The sequence below is a fragment of the Rhea pennata genome, chromosome 4 (assembly GCF_028389875.1).
Source record: "Rhea pennata isolate bPtePen1 chromosome 4, bPtePen1.pri, whole genome shotgun sequence".
In the NCBI taxonomy this organism is placed as follows: Eukaryota; Metazoa; Chordata; class Aves; order Rheiformes; family Rheidae; genus Rhea; species Rhea pennata.
This window is the reverse complement of record NC_084666.1, coordinates 32092920-32109008: the sequence shown is the minus strand read 5'-3', so window position 1 is coordinate 32109008 and position 16089 is coordinate 32092920. Positions and strand designations below refer to the sequence as shown.

Here is a 16089-nt window from a genome sequence, read left to right as displayed (position 1 = left end):
TCTGTCACAAATACAGTGGTTGTTATCCACACTTTTTACACTAGATGAAAATATTACAAAAACAAGTAACCTATTAGACTCAACACAACTTCACATAAAATTTTAAAATTATCTTAGTAAACTATATTTAGAAGGCTAATTAAAATGAATAAAATTACACTACAGAAATAACATACTGAAATGTGAATTTAGCAACTTTTATATACTTCACAAGTTCAAAAATATTTTCTTTTATAATTCACTTTCCACAGATAAAAATAAAAATTTGCTACTACTAAATTTTTCTAGGCTACTATAAAGTTTTTCTGTACTACAAAGAACCTGAAGAGGGCAGTAAGGTCTACACCTTCACCTAAAAGGCAAACTTCTAAGCACAATTCATATGTGTGTCCCCTACGAAAATTTCTGCAAGTAATTTCCTGTCTTCCAGCTTCATGTAATTTAATATGCTAGATACAGGGCTAAATTATCAAAAGCAACTTTGAACCAGAATATAGTCTTGTTCATCACAACTTAACTAATTCTTTTTTTTGAGAGATAAAGTTACCTTCTACTGCAACTCTTTCCAACAATTATTATCAATACTTGGTATTTAAAATAATGTATTGGAAGAGCTGGTGGTTGTCCTTCAACTAAAGTACCCAAGTTAGAGAAAGAGAGGAGGGAAGCAGGGCCAGGGGAGGGGGGGGGGGGGGGGGAAGGCACTCAGTTATCCCAGACATAATTGTTATCTTTGTTAAAACTCTTAAGACCAACCTATCAATCGCACCATGTAGAAGTATGCACAGTATACACAGGATTTCTGGTATCTAGTTTCATTTGTGTACTATAAAGGTACATTATGCCTTCTGTGGATTGCCTTCTAATACAAGAAAATCTAGAAATTTAGAAGAGACTAATCTTTTAGATTGCTTCATAATTTCTATGAAAATTACATGTTTAAACTGATATAACTAGTTATTTTCATAGCATAGTCAATTAAGAGAGCTTCAAAAAATCAGTATCCTTACCCTGAACCCTCGATTAAGTCTATCTTTCATAATGCCAATAAATTCTTTATAACTCAACTGGTCATCTCTGTCAACGTCAAAGATCTTGAACACTGTGTTCACCAAATGCGGTGAAAGTTTCAGTCCTGTGGCTACATACACAGCACGCTTGAATTCATCTACATAAAGAGAATATCAGAAGAAAAAAAATAAAAACACACACATGAATTTAAACTCTCCAAGTAAACTTATGCAAATAAATGTTTTACTTAAGTTTGCAAACTTTAGCATTCAAAAAATAAGAAAATGTTAAAATTAGGATTGACTTTCACAGATCTAAACCAAGTAGCTCTTAACTGGTATAAAATGATACACTTTATTGATATCAATTATTTTGCATAAAAGATAACAGCATATGAACTAACTACACATAACAGCATTAGAAAATCATAATTAAAGCCTAAGTCACATTTATACTGATGGCTTCTACCTAACTGACAAGAAATTGAACCAAAGAAATGAGAGTGTAGAGGAAACACCACACTCCTAAGGCAAGGCTATATGAAGAGTGTACTGTGTCAGACCAACACAGAGATGCTACTTTGAAGCAAGCATATAAGTTTGCCCACTTCACTTGGTCCTTCATCTTGCACTTCGTAAGCATCTACAACTGTTGCATTAGGGATTTCACACAGCATATACCTGCCTAGGCCTTTTAGTCGCCAATTACTGACTTGTTAAAAGTTTGTCTAATCCCCTTTTGCACCTTCTGGTACTGTTTCCCTCTACAACTTTGTAGCAGCAAGTTCCAAAGATTCACTACCCAACCTGTATAAAGAAATGCTTTTGTTTCCTTTAAACCAATCTTTTACTGGGATCATCAAGTAAGTGCCTCTTAACTCTTGTGTTGCAGGTTTTGGTGACCAGCAGTTCCATGTTCAGCTTATCCACCACTTATACAATCTTATAATTGTATCTCTTGTGATATGACTGAGCTTTCTCCTCTCAAAGCTATAAAGTACTTGCTATTTTAGATTTTCATCTGAGACAAGGAAGAATTGAAGAAACAGTTTTCAAAGGCAAGTTAAAGTCTAGTGATACCTATTTTATTATTTTAGTAATAGTTATGCTGAAAACACTAACAACAAAAACTACAAACTGAGAACTACAGAACAATTTACTTTGTATCTTTTGTATCCTTACCTTGACCTATGGAACGACTTGCAAAATTGTACATTTGCATTGCAATTGTAAAGTCTTCTAGGTTGTTCAAAAACTGGAAAAATGATCTGAACTCATCAAATGTGATACCCTGATGAATAAAAGAACAATATGTATATTAGTACCATTAGAATTAAAAAAATAAGTGACAAGCGAAAAAACAAACTTCATAGTTGCCTATATCAACTTCATTTAAGAATAGATATTACATCCATTGTAACTTGTACTGCAAATTGTACTTGTACTGAAATTTGTACTGCAGTCAATAAAGTCTTAGAGTCTCCTGAGAAATGAAATATTTTTATATTTGCTATTGCAATGGATAGCAATCCTCACTCAAAATATAATCAAAATGTTATTCTGTTGCTTAATACAATCCTAAAAATTCCCAGATTATTATGATATAGTAGGTAATATTTAGAGTAAGAGCCTAGGTTTGTCTAAGTCTTGGATTATGATTATTGCTCAAAGCACAAACTATTATTTTATATATATGAGAGTGTATGTGTGTATGCATACATAAATATGTTGAATGAACTAATATATACATGCTAGGATCTAATTTAAGCTCTGTACTTCAAGGTGAAGTTTATACGTATTCACATTTATAAACACCTAAGACTTCAACTGATACTCCAATTATCATATTATATTGTAGGGCTTGTCCAGCAATTTAAGAAATGTTTTGCATTTTGACTAAGAATTCAGAATCCTTTAAAAGTTTCTGTGAAAGTGCTAAGTTGCTAAAAAAAGCAATTTTTTTCCTTACGTGATATTTGTTCTACTTTTCTCCTGCTTTAACTATGAGTTCAGAGACCTGATAAATTATCTCTGGAAAAAATCTGAAAGAAATCTTTAACAGAGACTTTTAATTAAATATCCCCCTTAAAATGTCCACTATCCTCTCTAAAGGGATGTTGTTTTTGCATCTTGAACTCCCTGGTCCTCCTTAACTGTAATCTCTGGCTATTCTTCTGTCTACTTATAACCTTCCACATGTTCTTCAGAGGATCCCACTAACTTCATTTCCAGTTTTGTGGAGAGTATTTCAAAGTTCTGCCTTTGGTCTCTTTGGACTATATATAACAATACCTAAACAAGCAGTCTCAGTTTTAGGTGAAGCACCCTCTAAATTCTGGTGCTTCCAAATAGTATCAGAAGGTTCCAAAGGCACTATGTTATCACTGAAGACAGAAGGAAGATCTGTGAATCTTTCTGTTGATAGATTTTGACGTTTCCTCAAAGATAGGTAGTCCTTATGGTATGGTGGAACTCAGAAAGCACTGGGAGAACCTGAAGATACTGAAGTAGGTGTGTGATAGACAGGAGAGTATTGTGGTAAATGTGGAAGGCAACATAACACTGATAAAAAGTCTTTAATAGGCCTCCACTCATGAGATCTCAATCACCGCTAAACTGATCAAACCTAAGCTCTACCTAAGATCTGTAAACTCCAATTGAAAAGCATGACCAGTCTCCATCACGAATTTAGTTTCTCAACAACCATCTTCGTGCTTTCTCCGTTTCATCTTTTGAAACTGGGAGGAATCCTCACAGGTAACCTGCAGAAACTACCTCTTTATTTTCCTTTAAATTCTTCTCTATCTTAAAAACTTAATTACTAATACTAACCACTCCTGTCTTATTGTTTCTTTGTACTTGACACTTAATAGTGTATGCCCACATTCTGTTTCTTGTACTTTGTTTAAACTGCAGACTCTTTGGGACTGGAATCATTTTGGCCCATGTTTGTGAAATGCTTAGCTTAGTGAAACCCTAGTCCCCAACTAGTACTCTTAGGTACTACAGCAAAATGGCAATACATACTAGAAAATTGCCATAGATGCCTTGAACTGATAGTTTTAAGTTCACAAAGATTTAAAAAAAATCCTTAACTTGAACCAATTTGTCTGTAAAGATTTTGACTGTGGGAAATATCATAAAAGCTACTACAAAAATCTTTTCTCTTTCTATGTTAGGGAGTCTCTCCATTACAGGGAGAGGAGGAGGTAATTAGTCTAGGTGGAAAGCTGTCCTTGCACAGGAAAGACCAAGAATCACTAGTCTACAAAAAATCCTTTTTGCAGCTTCTGTACTTCTAGTAGCTATGAAAACTGCTGTCATGAGATATTGGAGATAAAGCAGAGAGACAGGTGAAAGAGCACTACTTCCTAGTGCTAAACATCCAGGCTAAACTGCATGGACTCCATAACATATAAGCAATGAGAAATACAATTATTTGTAGAATAATTTAAGCAAAATCTTTCTACAATTTCCATTGAAATAATCTGCAATCCTACATGAATAATTCCTTTCCAGAGGAAAGAGAAAAGGACAGAAGAGAGCAGAAAAAAAGGTCCTTTCCTAGGACCTCTTTTTGTTCAACTAGCAATTGTAGTAACATTCCTTATTTTGCATACATTTTGCATAATTTTGACATATAAAATTATTTATATAGTTTCCCAGGTTCCTACTGGAAATTATTTATTTTTTATGTAAAAGGAAACTGAACTTTATTTCTTTGGACAGATTATATTTTACTATAGCAAAGAAAACTGTTACATTAATGCACCAACGCTGTCAAAAACACATAAACTTTCTTTAGGGGCTGATATTCATAGTGATTCAAGATGCCAGCTTAAATAAATCACCGCTTGGCATCTAGTTAGTAAAAGGAGGAGAACATCCTGTGAGCAGGCAGCATGCCAGCTGAACATTTCAACATGACTACTACCTGCCAAATGATCACCACATTTGCTTCACAGGCTTCTACATACAGTGCTACAAAAAAAGGAGCACTGCCAACTGTGAAAGTATTACTTTACAGGCTAGCCTCATTTCTAAATGGAATCCTCTGTTTAATTTTCATATTACAGCATATTACCGCAATAAAACAGAGTATATTTTATAATCTTGGCATCATACTTCTAAATTAGGAATGTAAAAAAGGGCAAAGATATCAACAATGTTTCCATAAAAATAGGAGGCAAAATCCCATTCTCAAAAGCCGATTGCCAGTAAGAGAGGTATGCCACAGGGATTTACGTTTTTCACTGCAGTGATTGTGATTTTACCAAACCACTGACATGGGGTTACAGAAAATAGCAATGTCCAGTTTCACTTAATGGAGCTACAGCATATAACATATAGATACATGGTAATGGTGAAGTGGCAGGATATTCTCGGAACATAACATAAGCACACTTGTAACTGAGTGACGCAGCATTCCACACAGACATTTTCTTGGCTGATGGTTGCAACAGATGAAAAAGAGGAAACTACTGTGTGGAAGACTATCAAAACAGTAGTACTGAAACTTCAAAGAACACCTTGTGTGTTTAAAAAGAATGCATTGGTATTTGTTTTTACTTAAACAACTTCACCTTTGCCACTCAAACATATATTTCTCTCTTCCTATAACTACATTATTTCTTATTATGCAAGTGATATGTATATGATTGTCTTTATGCAAGCCCCAAAGTAATTATTTTTTTCAGACATTCCATACATACGTTAATCTTGAGTTCACCTTAAACAGAAAGCATTTGGCAACCTAAGAAAATAACTTTGTACCACTTCTATAGCATTTGCTTGGCTTTTATATGTTAAAAACTGTACAGACCTCTTATGTAATAGTTTGAGCTGAGTGCCTCAACGGCTAGACTGTAAACTTGCAAGGGGTCAGGGCACAGGAACTCTGATTCCAACCATCTTACTTCATTTTATATTTAATCTGGTGTGAAGAGGCAGCCCTGCTTTTCCTTTCCACTCCCCAGCTATTTTCGTATCCCACTATTAGCACTGGATCTAATTATTGTACAATCACTGGATGAATCAGATAAACCAGATACTCCAATGGAGAACCATTATCTTGAGGGATATGCTTTTACCAGGTTAGCTGACTAATCTTATTTACTCCACAGCTGTAACGTCAGTACATGTAAATTCAAAATCAGTGGCAGAAATACAAGGCTGGAGAAAAAAGGGAAGAAGATAGGATCATTCCCTTTAAACAGTCAACAGTTAGCCAATTCAGAGGTAATGTGCCCCTTAAAACACAGTTTTCTGGTTATGGTTGTAGAAGCTGAAGATCCCAGAATACTGCGCTTTAGGATTTTTTTTCTGGGAAAGAATGGGTTATTTAATCATCACATCAAAACAGCTTGTCCCTTTCTACCCTCTGTATTCACACAGATGCTCTGACTGGATGATCTCTGTCCTGCTACACTCTCCAATGCTAGAAAAGGAGAAAAAAGGCAAGAGAAGCTGAGTAGGAGTCATGACAAGTTAGTCCTCAGTAACTTTACATGATACAGTTCCATGTCAGTGACATTCACTTTAAACACCCATTTGTGCTTATAAATGTACTTTATAATTCTAACTTTGTAATAATGTATTTGGTTTTCATTATCATTTACTATTTTACAGTATCTCACTGTTTTTAATTACAATATAATTTCCCAAGTTAAAAAATGGCAGCAACTATCCAAACATGTTTATTACTTTGCTTCACAAGCTCTACTGTCAATGCTACCAAAACATCTGGAAACGTGATTCTTTAAATGGCTATGACAGACTAGTCTGATCCTTCTACAAACAAACAGAGGAAATGTATCCAAAACATCTCCTACTTGAAAGGCTACTTGTAACATTATCCTACTGATTACCACTGATGCGTTCAGTTGCCACTACATTTTTCTCAGATAAACTTCTGACAAGACATTTGTTGTCAAATGAAGGATGGGCCAGCCATCTTTACTGTTGTTAACTATCTTTTCTGTCTCTTCAGCCACTGATAAGAACCTCTAACCCATCAATGACTATGCACAAGTGATCCATTATTGAGACTATAATAGAACTAGATAAAGGGTGTCAATGTTTATTCTAAAGAGCTGCTTGTTTAGGCAGCAACACAAAAGAGAAGTCAGAAAAAGTATTTTTTTTAATGCATCATTGCTGGAAAAGAAAGCCTAGGTAAGCCATTTCTAGAAAATTTCTCTATTTCAACTCTCACATTTCTACTGCTTGAACTGAGTTTTAATGTAAATTGTAAATTGTTATCTAAATCCCAAAAATATTACTATATCCTAAGGAACAAAATGCCATCTTATTCACTCTTCTACCTTATGTTCAGTAAGTAATCTGAAAAAATAAAAGATGCAAAGCTTATGATCAGGATAAAATCCTGGTGCCAATGAAATCAGTGACAGAAGCCTCATTCAGTCCAACAAGGCTATGATTTCATCTCAGACACTGTGATTTGATGCTGCCACCCATTACCATACTAGCTAAACAACTACCTTTTCTTCAGGGATCCTACAGCGCATGTTTTCCAGGTAACTTGATGTATTTTCCACATTTGTATATCTCAAAAGAATATGCGCAAAGTCTTCCTCACTGATGGTGTTCATCCCATTAGAGTAGGAAAGGAATTCTATCTCCAGAACTTCAGTTTGTAGGTTATCCATAAACCTAAAGCACAAATACAAAGAAACAATAATACTTTTCATTTCTATTATTCTTGTCATTAAAATATACAGAATATGAAGCATTATAGCATTATACCAAATAGTTCCCTGTTCATAGCATTGATGGTAAATCTGATAAATTCTGTTTCAGTGCTGACATACTGTCTAATCAATCCAACAAAGTACTTCAGTAAGGATTAAAATGACTGAATAATTTGTAATTTATTGCTAGTTTGTATTTCTCTAATTCTCTTTAGTGGGTCATTGATTTTTATATTTATATGCTAGACTGAAAATTCCAGTAATTACTTAAATTAAATTACTTAAAATTTCTTAAGTAACTACAGTGGGAATAATTCTTGTAAACTCACTACAGACTGTAGTCAAGTCTTACCTTTCTCTTTTTAAGAAGCTAAGTATTTTGAGCTCCTGCAGCCTTTCAATCTAAGCTATTTTTTTCTTTCTTACAACATTCCTATGAACTCTGTCCTATTTAACAACATATTTTGCAAAATCAAGACAACAAAATTGTATACAGTATAAAAACAATTAGTTGCATCAGCAGGGAAACATAATTCCCTGATTTTATGTGATGTCCTAATTATACATCTAAGGATGAAAGGACTCTGGTCATAGTATTGCACTTTGAGTTTACGTTCAGCTGATTCTGATTACCTATCACAACTTGTAAGACTCCCTTATTACAGGTTGCTGAGATCCTATCCTTCAGACATTGCCTGTAATGCTCCTTCCTAGCACATAGTCTGACTTGTAAAAACTATGAGCAGCTCAAAAACAAGAAAACCCCTAAATGCACATAAGGACACAGAGTATAATCCCTCCAAAACAAACTAAAAATACACAAAAGTGTAACGAAAAAAAGCCACAGTAAATACAAAAGCACTACGCCAGGGCACTTTTTACAGCTTTTACTGTTTTATTACTTTATTCTTTGAACGTGTAACACCTACAAAGGAAAAATAAACTTTACATACTATATACATGCACATATACACTTTGTATCTAGTAATATAATACATATTAGAAGAGGTATGGAAGTATTTCTTTACATGGAACTTATAAAATTGAGACTCACCTATAAAAATCATCAAAGTTCAGTTCAGCTTTTCCCTTCTTGCCAAAAAAGTGTACAAGTAATGTAGTATCTGATAGTGAACTTGTAATATCATCAGCACGCTTAAATATTAGAGGAAAAAAATAGAGACCATGATTGGATTGATTAGGCGTATAATCCAAGAATGTTTACCAGGATAACAGATCTTTATATTAAAAGAGTTTGTGCATTTTATGTTTACAGTGTTAAAAGATTTTAGTATTAGAGGCTGTTAAATGAATTTAGTCATATAATCTTCACACAAAATAGCATTAGGCAGTTAGCTGCATTTAGTATAAAACCCTTAAAGCAACAACATAACACATAGTGGAAACAGTGATGAAAGGAAAAAGAAAAAAAAAAGGCATGAAAAAAGAAACCGGAAGTTCTCAGAAAGAAAAACAACATGGTCGAGGTAAACCTTAAAAATAACTCCCTTTGTACCCAGTCTCCTCTCCTTTAATTTCTATGTAACTGCACAGAAATTAAAAGAAGTTATTTCATATATTCCTGCTTAGTATTTCAAAATGATTAAGTATGGAACTATGTTCCAAAAACACTCATATCAATCAAGTGTACTTTATTTGGTTCTCTTCAGTAAGTAGCAGAAGACTACAGTTTAAATTTTATTGCCAAAATATATTTAAAACAACAGGCTTGTAAAAAAAAATTCCCTCAAGTAATATTATTTTGTTTGGTTTATGTAAGAATGTTCTTTATTTATGGAATACGTGGTCTCTGCATCAGAGAGGAACCTTTGAACATGTAATAGCCATAATAATAGCTAACAACTTGTAAGTCATAGAATTAGAATAGTAAAAACAACTCATTTGGATGATTCATGAATAACAAAACGTGCAAATAAATGTAACAGAAATAACTCTGATCAGTATATAGTGGTGCTGCAACATACAACTTTTTTACTAAATATTCATCAAATTTATCTGTGGACATACGAACATTGACATTACCTCTTCTACAAAGAAATTCTTGGTATACTGAAAAGCTAGAAAAATTGTTCCTTAAAACAAGGCTTTAATAATCCACAGTATTACTAAATTAAATTATTATTATTAATATCCACAGCTATGGCAATGTCCTTCTGACATTAATGAACATCTGTCAACATTTGAAATTTGAAAAGGAACATACTTGATCTCATCACTGTACTTGCTTAGGGGGAACCTTCTGTCCAAGCTCCGACTTTTCTTATAAAGACAAGATCTTGTGACTTAGAAATGCAAAGAGGAAAAAAATGGTTCGAATTCCTAGACTGTTGTTAACTATAAAAAACAGGACTGGAGCCTAAATGGATTTGTCCAAAAGACAGTATATTTTTTGGATTTAACATCTTTGTCATTCTTCAGAAGTATTTTAGAGTTGATTTACTAAAGTATCTATAGCAATGGAAAGATCTTGAGCTCACCAATAGATAACAGCAAAGAAAGCAGCAGTACTGATGCTGAGAAGGTGATGTTGAGAAGGTGATCCTAAAACGACACATGCTAAACTACAGATCTGTGGTATTATGACTATCCATATATGAAAATCTTTGTCAATACGCAAAAAAAAAAAATAGTACTTTTTTCATCATATATTGTGCAGTGAACGGCTTTGGTAGCAGTCTGCAGCAGAAACAGCTGGAATTTTTTGATGCAACTAAGTTTCAGAACTACCACAAACTCAATGCAGGAAGACTCTGCTGTTGCTCAGAATCCCACTGAAGTTGGGGCAACCGCAAGGCTGTACAGAGCACTGATTCAAGAAACCATTTCATATCTACATTCTCTGATCTAGACTACATTAATTTCAAATTTGTATACTGGTTTGTAGAAATTTAGAATACTTTATCTATTAGGAGATTGCATGCATCAACAGCTAATGGAATAAAGAAGGAAAAACGTGAGGCAGAAACAACACAAATCTTTTCCTTTCATCATCCAGGAACTGAAGAAATAGGACAGACACTCTTCTGTGGTTTAGTATAATCAGTTTAGGATTTTCAAGATTGTATTTCATGTACTCTAGCTTTCTCTTTATTCTCATATTTTTCTCTAGGGAGAAATAAGATAACATAGTGTATATATACATAGAGAGATACTTCATGTCCTTCAATTAGGACAGCTCAGCTCTTGAAGTGAGCTAATTAATTCAGAAAAGTAATCACTGTTTGTCTTTTAATATTGTTATCCCCCACTACAGGACACAATACACTGAAATGCAGATACCCTGATTTCCTATGTCTTTTAAACAATTAAATCCCTAAGTACATTCAAACAATTTCCCTCAAGTACACTGAAAAGATATCAAATGTTAAATTACAGCCTTTCATCTTGTAAAAAACATTTCACAACCTTAGACTTGGATTGCATTCATCCATATCTAAAGAACCATTAAAAAAAAATACAATCTGTAAGTCTTTTCACAATTCCCATTTGGTCAGCTTCACTAAGCGAAAAAAGAAAAAAAAACCAAAAAAAAGAAAAAAAAACCCACTCCAGCTTCTCCACAGAATTGCAGGCAACTAAGAACTATTCCTGTGCTCCTTCTGCATTAATAATATTAGGTAGCTTAGGTAACTTACAGGGGAAGGGTAAAAACAAAAACTCCATCCCTTAAAACTACTGTTCATTCTTCTGAATAAAATACATTTTGTATTTTATATAAATGAAAATCTATTTTCACACCTATTTCCATATAATCAAACATGGGGCCCTATTTTGATCTAACATATTTTTAAATCTTTTAGATAAAAGAATAAAAGAATAAAAACATCTCACTTCTCTTTACTTTTAGACTAACTGTAATATAAATACAGATAAAAAGACAAATAGAATAGACAATCATTTTGATCACATCAGCTTGTGGCACAACGGCAAAAATTTTTCCTGTCTGCATCTCAATTTCTCTATCCCTAAATGGACCTGAATCAGAAAGGTTTAATACTCTGGATCAGAAGCTCAATTAAAAAGTAACTTAAACTCATGAGCAACAGTCCACTTGTATGAACACATTCAGAGAATGAACGTACATTGTACTTTCAATTAATATGAGCTTTCTTACTGCAAGTCCTTGATTTTCAAATATTGTAATAACTTTACTAATTTACAGTTTCAGTTAGTAATTTACTGAATTCAGTAGCAACTGGCACATTCCAACATGCTGATATAGCTGCTGAAGTAGCAATAGCAGAAACAATGCCATAAAAAGTGTCTCAGAAAGATACTGAGTATGATGAATAACTTTTTTTTTCCCCCAAAGAGGCCTTGTAAGTTGATTCTCACAAGAATGAACCTTATTTACTCTCCTTTTCAGTTTATACAAGACCTTTTCAAAAGGCTGTAAGACAACACAGACTCCAATGTCACTTAGCTTTATGCCACCTTTTTTTTTTTTAGCACAGATGGCTATATCATTCAGATGTGAAATTACCTGGGCAAGATAAGAATACGGATGAAAGCCAACTGGCTCAAACTTACGCCAAGACAGATAAAGATGGTTATGGTGAGAAGTGCTAAATTCTCTGTGGAGCAAATGAAGGACATGATTTGTCTTTATAAAGTGATTAACAAGTGATCAGAGAGGTTTTTTAAGCATTTTACAGACAAGTTTAAAACAATGTTTGAAATTGCTGCTCATAAGCTTTAATTACATTGTAAGTTACAGACCTTTGTCTAAGGCATCTCTAACGATGTACAAATTCCTCTTCTTCTTAAACTAAAGGTGTGGTAGAGACTAATAAATTTAAGTCCATCTGAACCTGGGCCTTAATTCATCCCAAGGAACTGCAGATTAACAACACTTAATTAAGAAAACACCAGGCTCCTTAAGTAGTCAATGAGAAGAGAGGTCTTCTTTCTCTATGTCCCTTAGTTGACTTGGTGGAGCCTAGAACATCAGTGCTCCTACCTAAAATTAGGTAGGATAAATACAGTTGTTAAGGACTAATAACTAGATTAACAGTTCAGGAGCATATCAATTTAAAAACAAGGAAAAGAAAGACTAGGCGTACTGGTTTATTGCAAGATCATTATGAATGTATTATTGCTATGAATTACTGCTATAAATACCAGCCTAAAACTCAGTTCTGTAACACTAAATATAGTTTTGGTCACAGGCGGATGAACTCAGGCTGAGAGGTACAGAGACAGGCTATCTGATACCTGGGAAACGGAGAGAATATTCAGAGACCTGCTTAGCCTAGGGAAATAGAAACTGAGGGCTATGATTGTGTTTATAAATATCACCATGAGCAAGGAGATTAACAGCAAAGAAGAGGAAAAAGGCTATATAAATTTAAGGAACAGACTGGTATAAAAGGACTACGAATAAATTTAAGTTGGAAATTAGAAAAAGTCCAAAGTCCTCAGGTTATAGAATAGCTTCCAAATAGGAACAGCAGGGACAAAACACTAATTACTTTTAATATGGAGCATACACTGCTTATGAAGCAAACGAAGAGATTGTTTTACTCAGGAGGTCCTTTCCGCTTCCAGGTTCCTTTCTCATTAGAATCCTGCTCGTGAAGCACATGACCCGAGACCAGACAGTCAGCAGAGAGCCGCTGTGTCCTTTAGTGTCACAACCAGCAAAGCATTCAACCTCACTGTATGGGGCACAGAAATGCCTAAATGACCTCATTTTCTGACTCTCATAAATGATCGGTACAAATAAGTACCTGTTATTCAATTATTTGAAAGCAAATCACAAATATCTTAGAATTTAAAGAACTGTGTAAATTAATTTGATGGCGCCGTGACATTGTTAGCTCTCCAGAACGATTACGTAATATTCAAAAAGAGTGACGAATGTAACCGATTGTTTTATTTACCTTAAAGCATTCCTAGTTCGATCCAACAAATTTAAACTAATCTTTGCATGATATCGCTTTTGTGAAGATAATCTTTGATAACATACATAAAAAGCCTACTTTAAACACCCACAAAAGGGCCTAAAGATTAAAAGGTTAAGAGACTGCAACTCTCATTAAAGGTACCACATCACTGAATGTCAAAAGGTTTCCTAAATTATTACTGTAACTGAAATATTATCATTGCTAATTTTAGAAAATTCTTTTTACAATAGAGACTTAAGGGGACTTGATTCTCCTGCTCTTTCAAAAGGTAACTTTGCTAGTACTAAAAGTTGTCATTTCCAAGTAAAAGCACTGCATGGAAACAAATCTATTTTATCTGAGAGCTTTCAGGTTTTTTAAAAAAAATCTCAAATGAGGAAAAGAAACAGAGTGTGTAAAATAGGACAACAAATAAAATAGAAATAAAAAAAAATCAATTTGTTTATGGACCAGAGACAGAGGTTGTCTTATACCTCTGCAAGGTCCGAAAAGAGCGCTTGGCTTGTGCTACGTCTCAAAGTATCCCAATAGCTTCTGGGGACAAGGTCCTCTCCTTCTGTTTTAAGCACCTGCAGAAGTTTCAAGAAGTACAATCATTTAAAAACCAAAGAACAGTAAAGCAACAGTTTACAGACTTTAACTTTTTTTTCTAACTGATATTCTAAAGCATAGCTTGATTCTTTTGTTTCTACTCTGAGAAATCTTTACACAACATCCATATAAACTCAGTATCGTGCTGTTTTTTCCAGTAATTTTGCTCTCCAAGAAAAATATTAATTCATATTCTTATGGTACAAAATTTGTTTTCTCCTTTATCAAAGAATTAATGCCACCACCTAACTAGTTATATAAAATTTAATTCTAGGAGATAATCAGGACGATATTCTCGCAACAATAAGAAAAAACAAAACCAAGCCTAATAAGCCTACTTTCTAACTGCAGTGTACTTATCAACATAACATGATGCATGTCTGATGATCAAACGTAACAGAAAATAAGTATTTAATCTCCCTAAAGAAAATGTGCTTACCTTTTTGTTCTTAAGTGTTCTGTGTCATTTTTGGAAGCCTAACAAAACTTTTTTTTTTTTTTTTTAATTATTAGCCTTCCTTTATCTTGCAGCTAGTCTTGGAAGAACTACATAATACATTTCATTTTTTTACCCAAAGAATCTAGGGGAGATTATCTTGAATGCACCTGAAGGCTATCTGAATTTCGTTAGGGTTAGTAAGACTGAATGCCCTTTTCTCTTTCTTTCCAAGTTAATCTAGTGGGTCTCCTATTTTCAGGGCTCCCTACTCACATCCATCTGGATGCACAAAACAAAGATACAGAATGAGTTTAATCTTCTAGCTACAAATTAAAAAAATATTATTTTTTCCTGAGTCAGCACACATTGTTCTCTTAAAAATTTACTGCCATAAAATGTATTGCATCATGCAGTTTGCAAAATCTGATGGGACTGCTGTATAATGTGTAAAACTACAGTTATTGTGAAGAATATTGCACAGAATGAAGATTTTTCCTATGTGTTCCCCAATGTGAACCATAGAAATATAACTGTATAATACATTTTTCAGATGGTTGAAATACGACATAAACATACCATATATATGTGCATATAAATTTCCACAAATTAAAAAAAATAATTTGTTTTCCCTTAATGCTCTTCAGCACAGAATCTCCTCAGTGAATATGATTTTACTATGCTCCTCTTGCTAAATAAATACATCCAGAGGTAATACAGTCACATGACTAAAGATAATATTTAAGGGCTCTTACCAATGTAATGAGACTCAATGCTTATGAGATTATCTTGTGATTATTTGTCCCGGATGTATTTTACATACAAACACATATATATCTGAATGATTATTTAATTTATACCTTATATAAATATCTTAAAATCACAGAAGTATTTCAGCTCTAGGTCAATATATAATTAGCCAATAGAATTAGTACTTCTGAGCATGCATTTTCCTTGCATTATTTTCCCTGCATGCATCTCATCATAATTATCACGTTTCAGTTGGCATTTGGCTAGAAAAAGCACTCATGCAATACACGCTGAGCTAGTCTTAACACATATCTGCAGTATGCACCAGAACATGACATACAGAGAATTAACCTGTGCAAATGAAAATATAGAAATATTTAATACATTTAAAACTGCACTAATGCCATAAGGCTTACGTATGACTTTGTCAAAAAAGTTTTTTGTTTTTGTTTTGTTTTTTTAAGTCTATAGTGAGGAGAAGGACCCAACATGGGACTTTTGTACTATTCTAGACATTGCAGCATTACGTTATCCTTCTGCATCTTTCCACTCAACGGATTTCCCTCCTGCATGTTGTCCAAACTCTGTGTGCTAACTTCACAGGAAGTAAATCTGTGTATTCCTATGATGAATATACACGTAACAAAGAAACAGACTTTACAATG

The 16089-nt window shown here is 33.8% G+C and overlaps 1 protein-coding gene across 1 annotated transcript in view; it reads right to left on the bottom strand.

Annotated features, from left to right (window-relative positions):
• MICU3 (mitochondrial calcium uptake family member 3) overlaps nt 1–16089 on the bottom strand; it is a 51486-nt gene that overhangs the window by 10012 nt on the left and 25385 nt on the right. Inside the window, exons 9-13 of the mRNA XM_062575628.1 lie at nt 14121–14216; nt 8775–8875; nt 7511–7682; nt 2193–2301; nt 1011–1168 (exon numbers count right to left, since the gene is read on the bottom strand). Of these exons, the coding sequence (XP_062431612.1) occupies nt 1011–1168; nt 2193–2301; nt 7511–7682; nt 8775–8875; nt 14121–14216 (636 nt within the window). The remainder of the gene's footprint in view (nt 1–1010; nt 1169–2192; nt 2302–7510; nt 7683–8774; nt 8876–14120; nt 14217–16089) is intronic.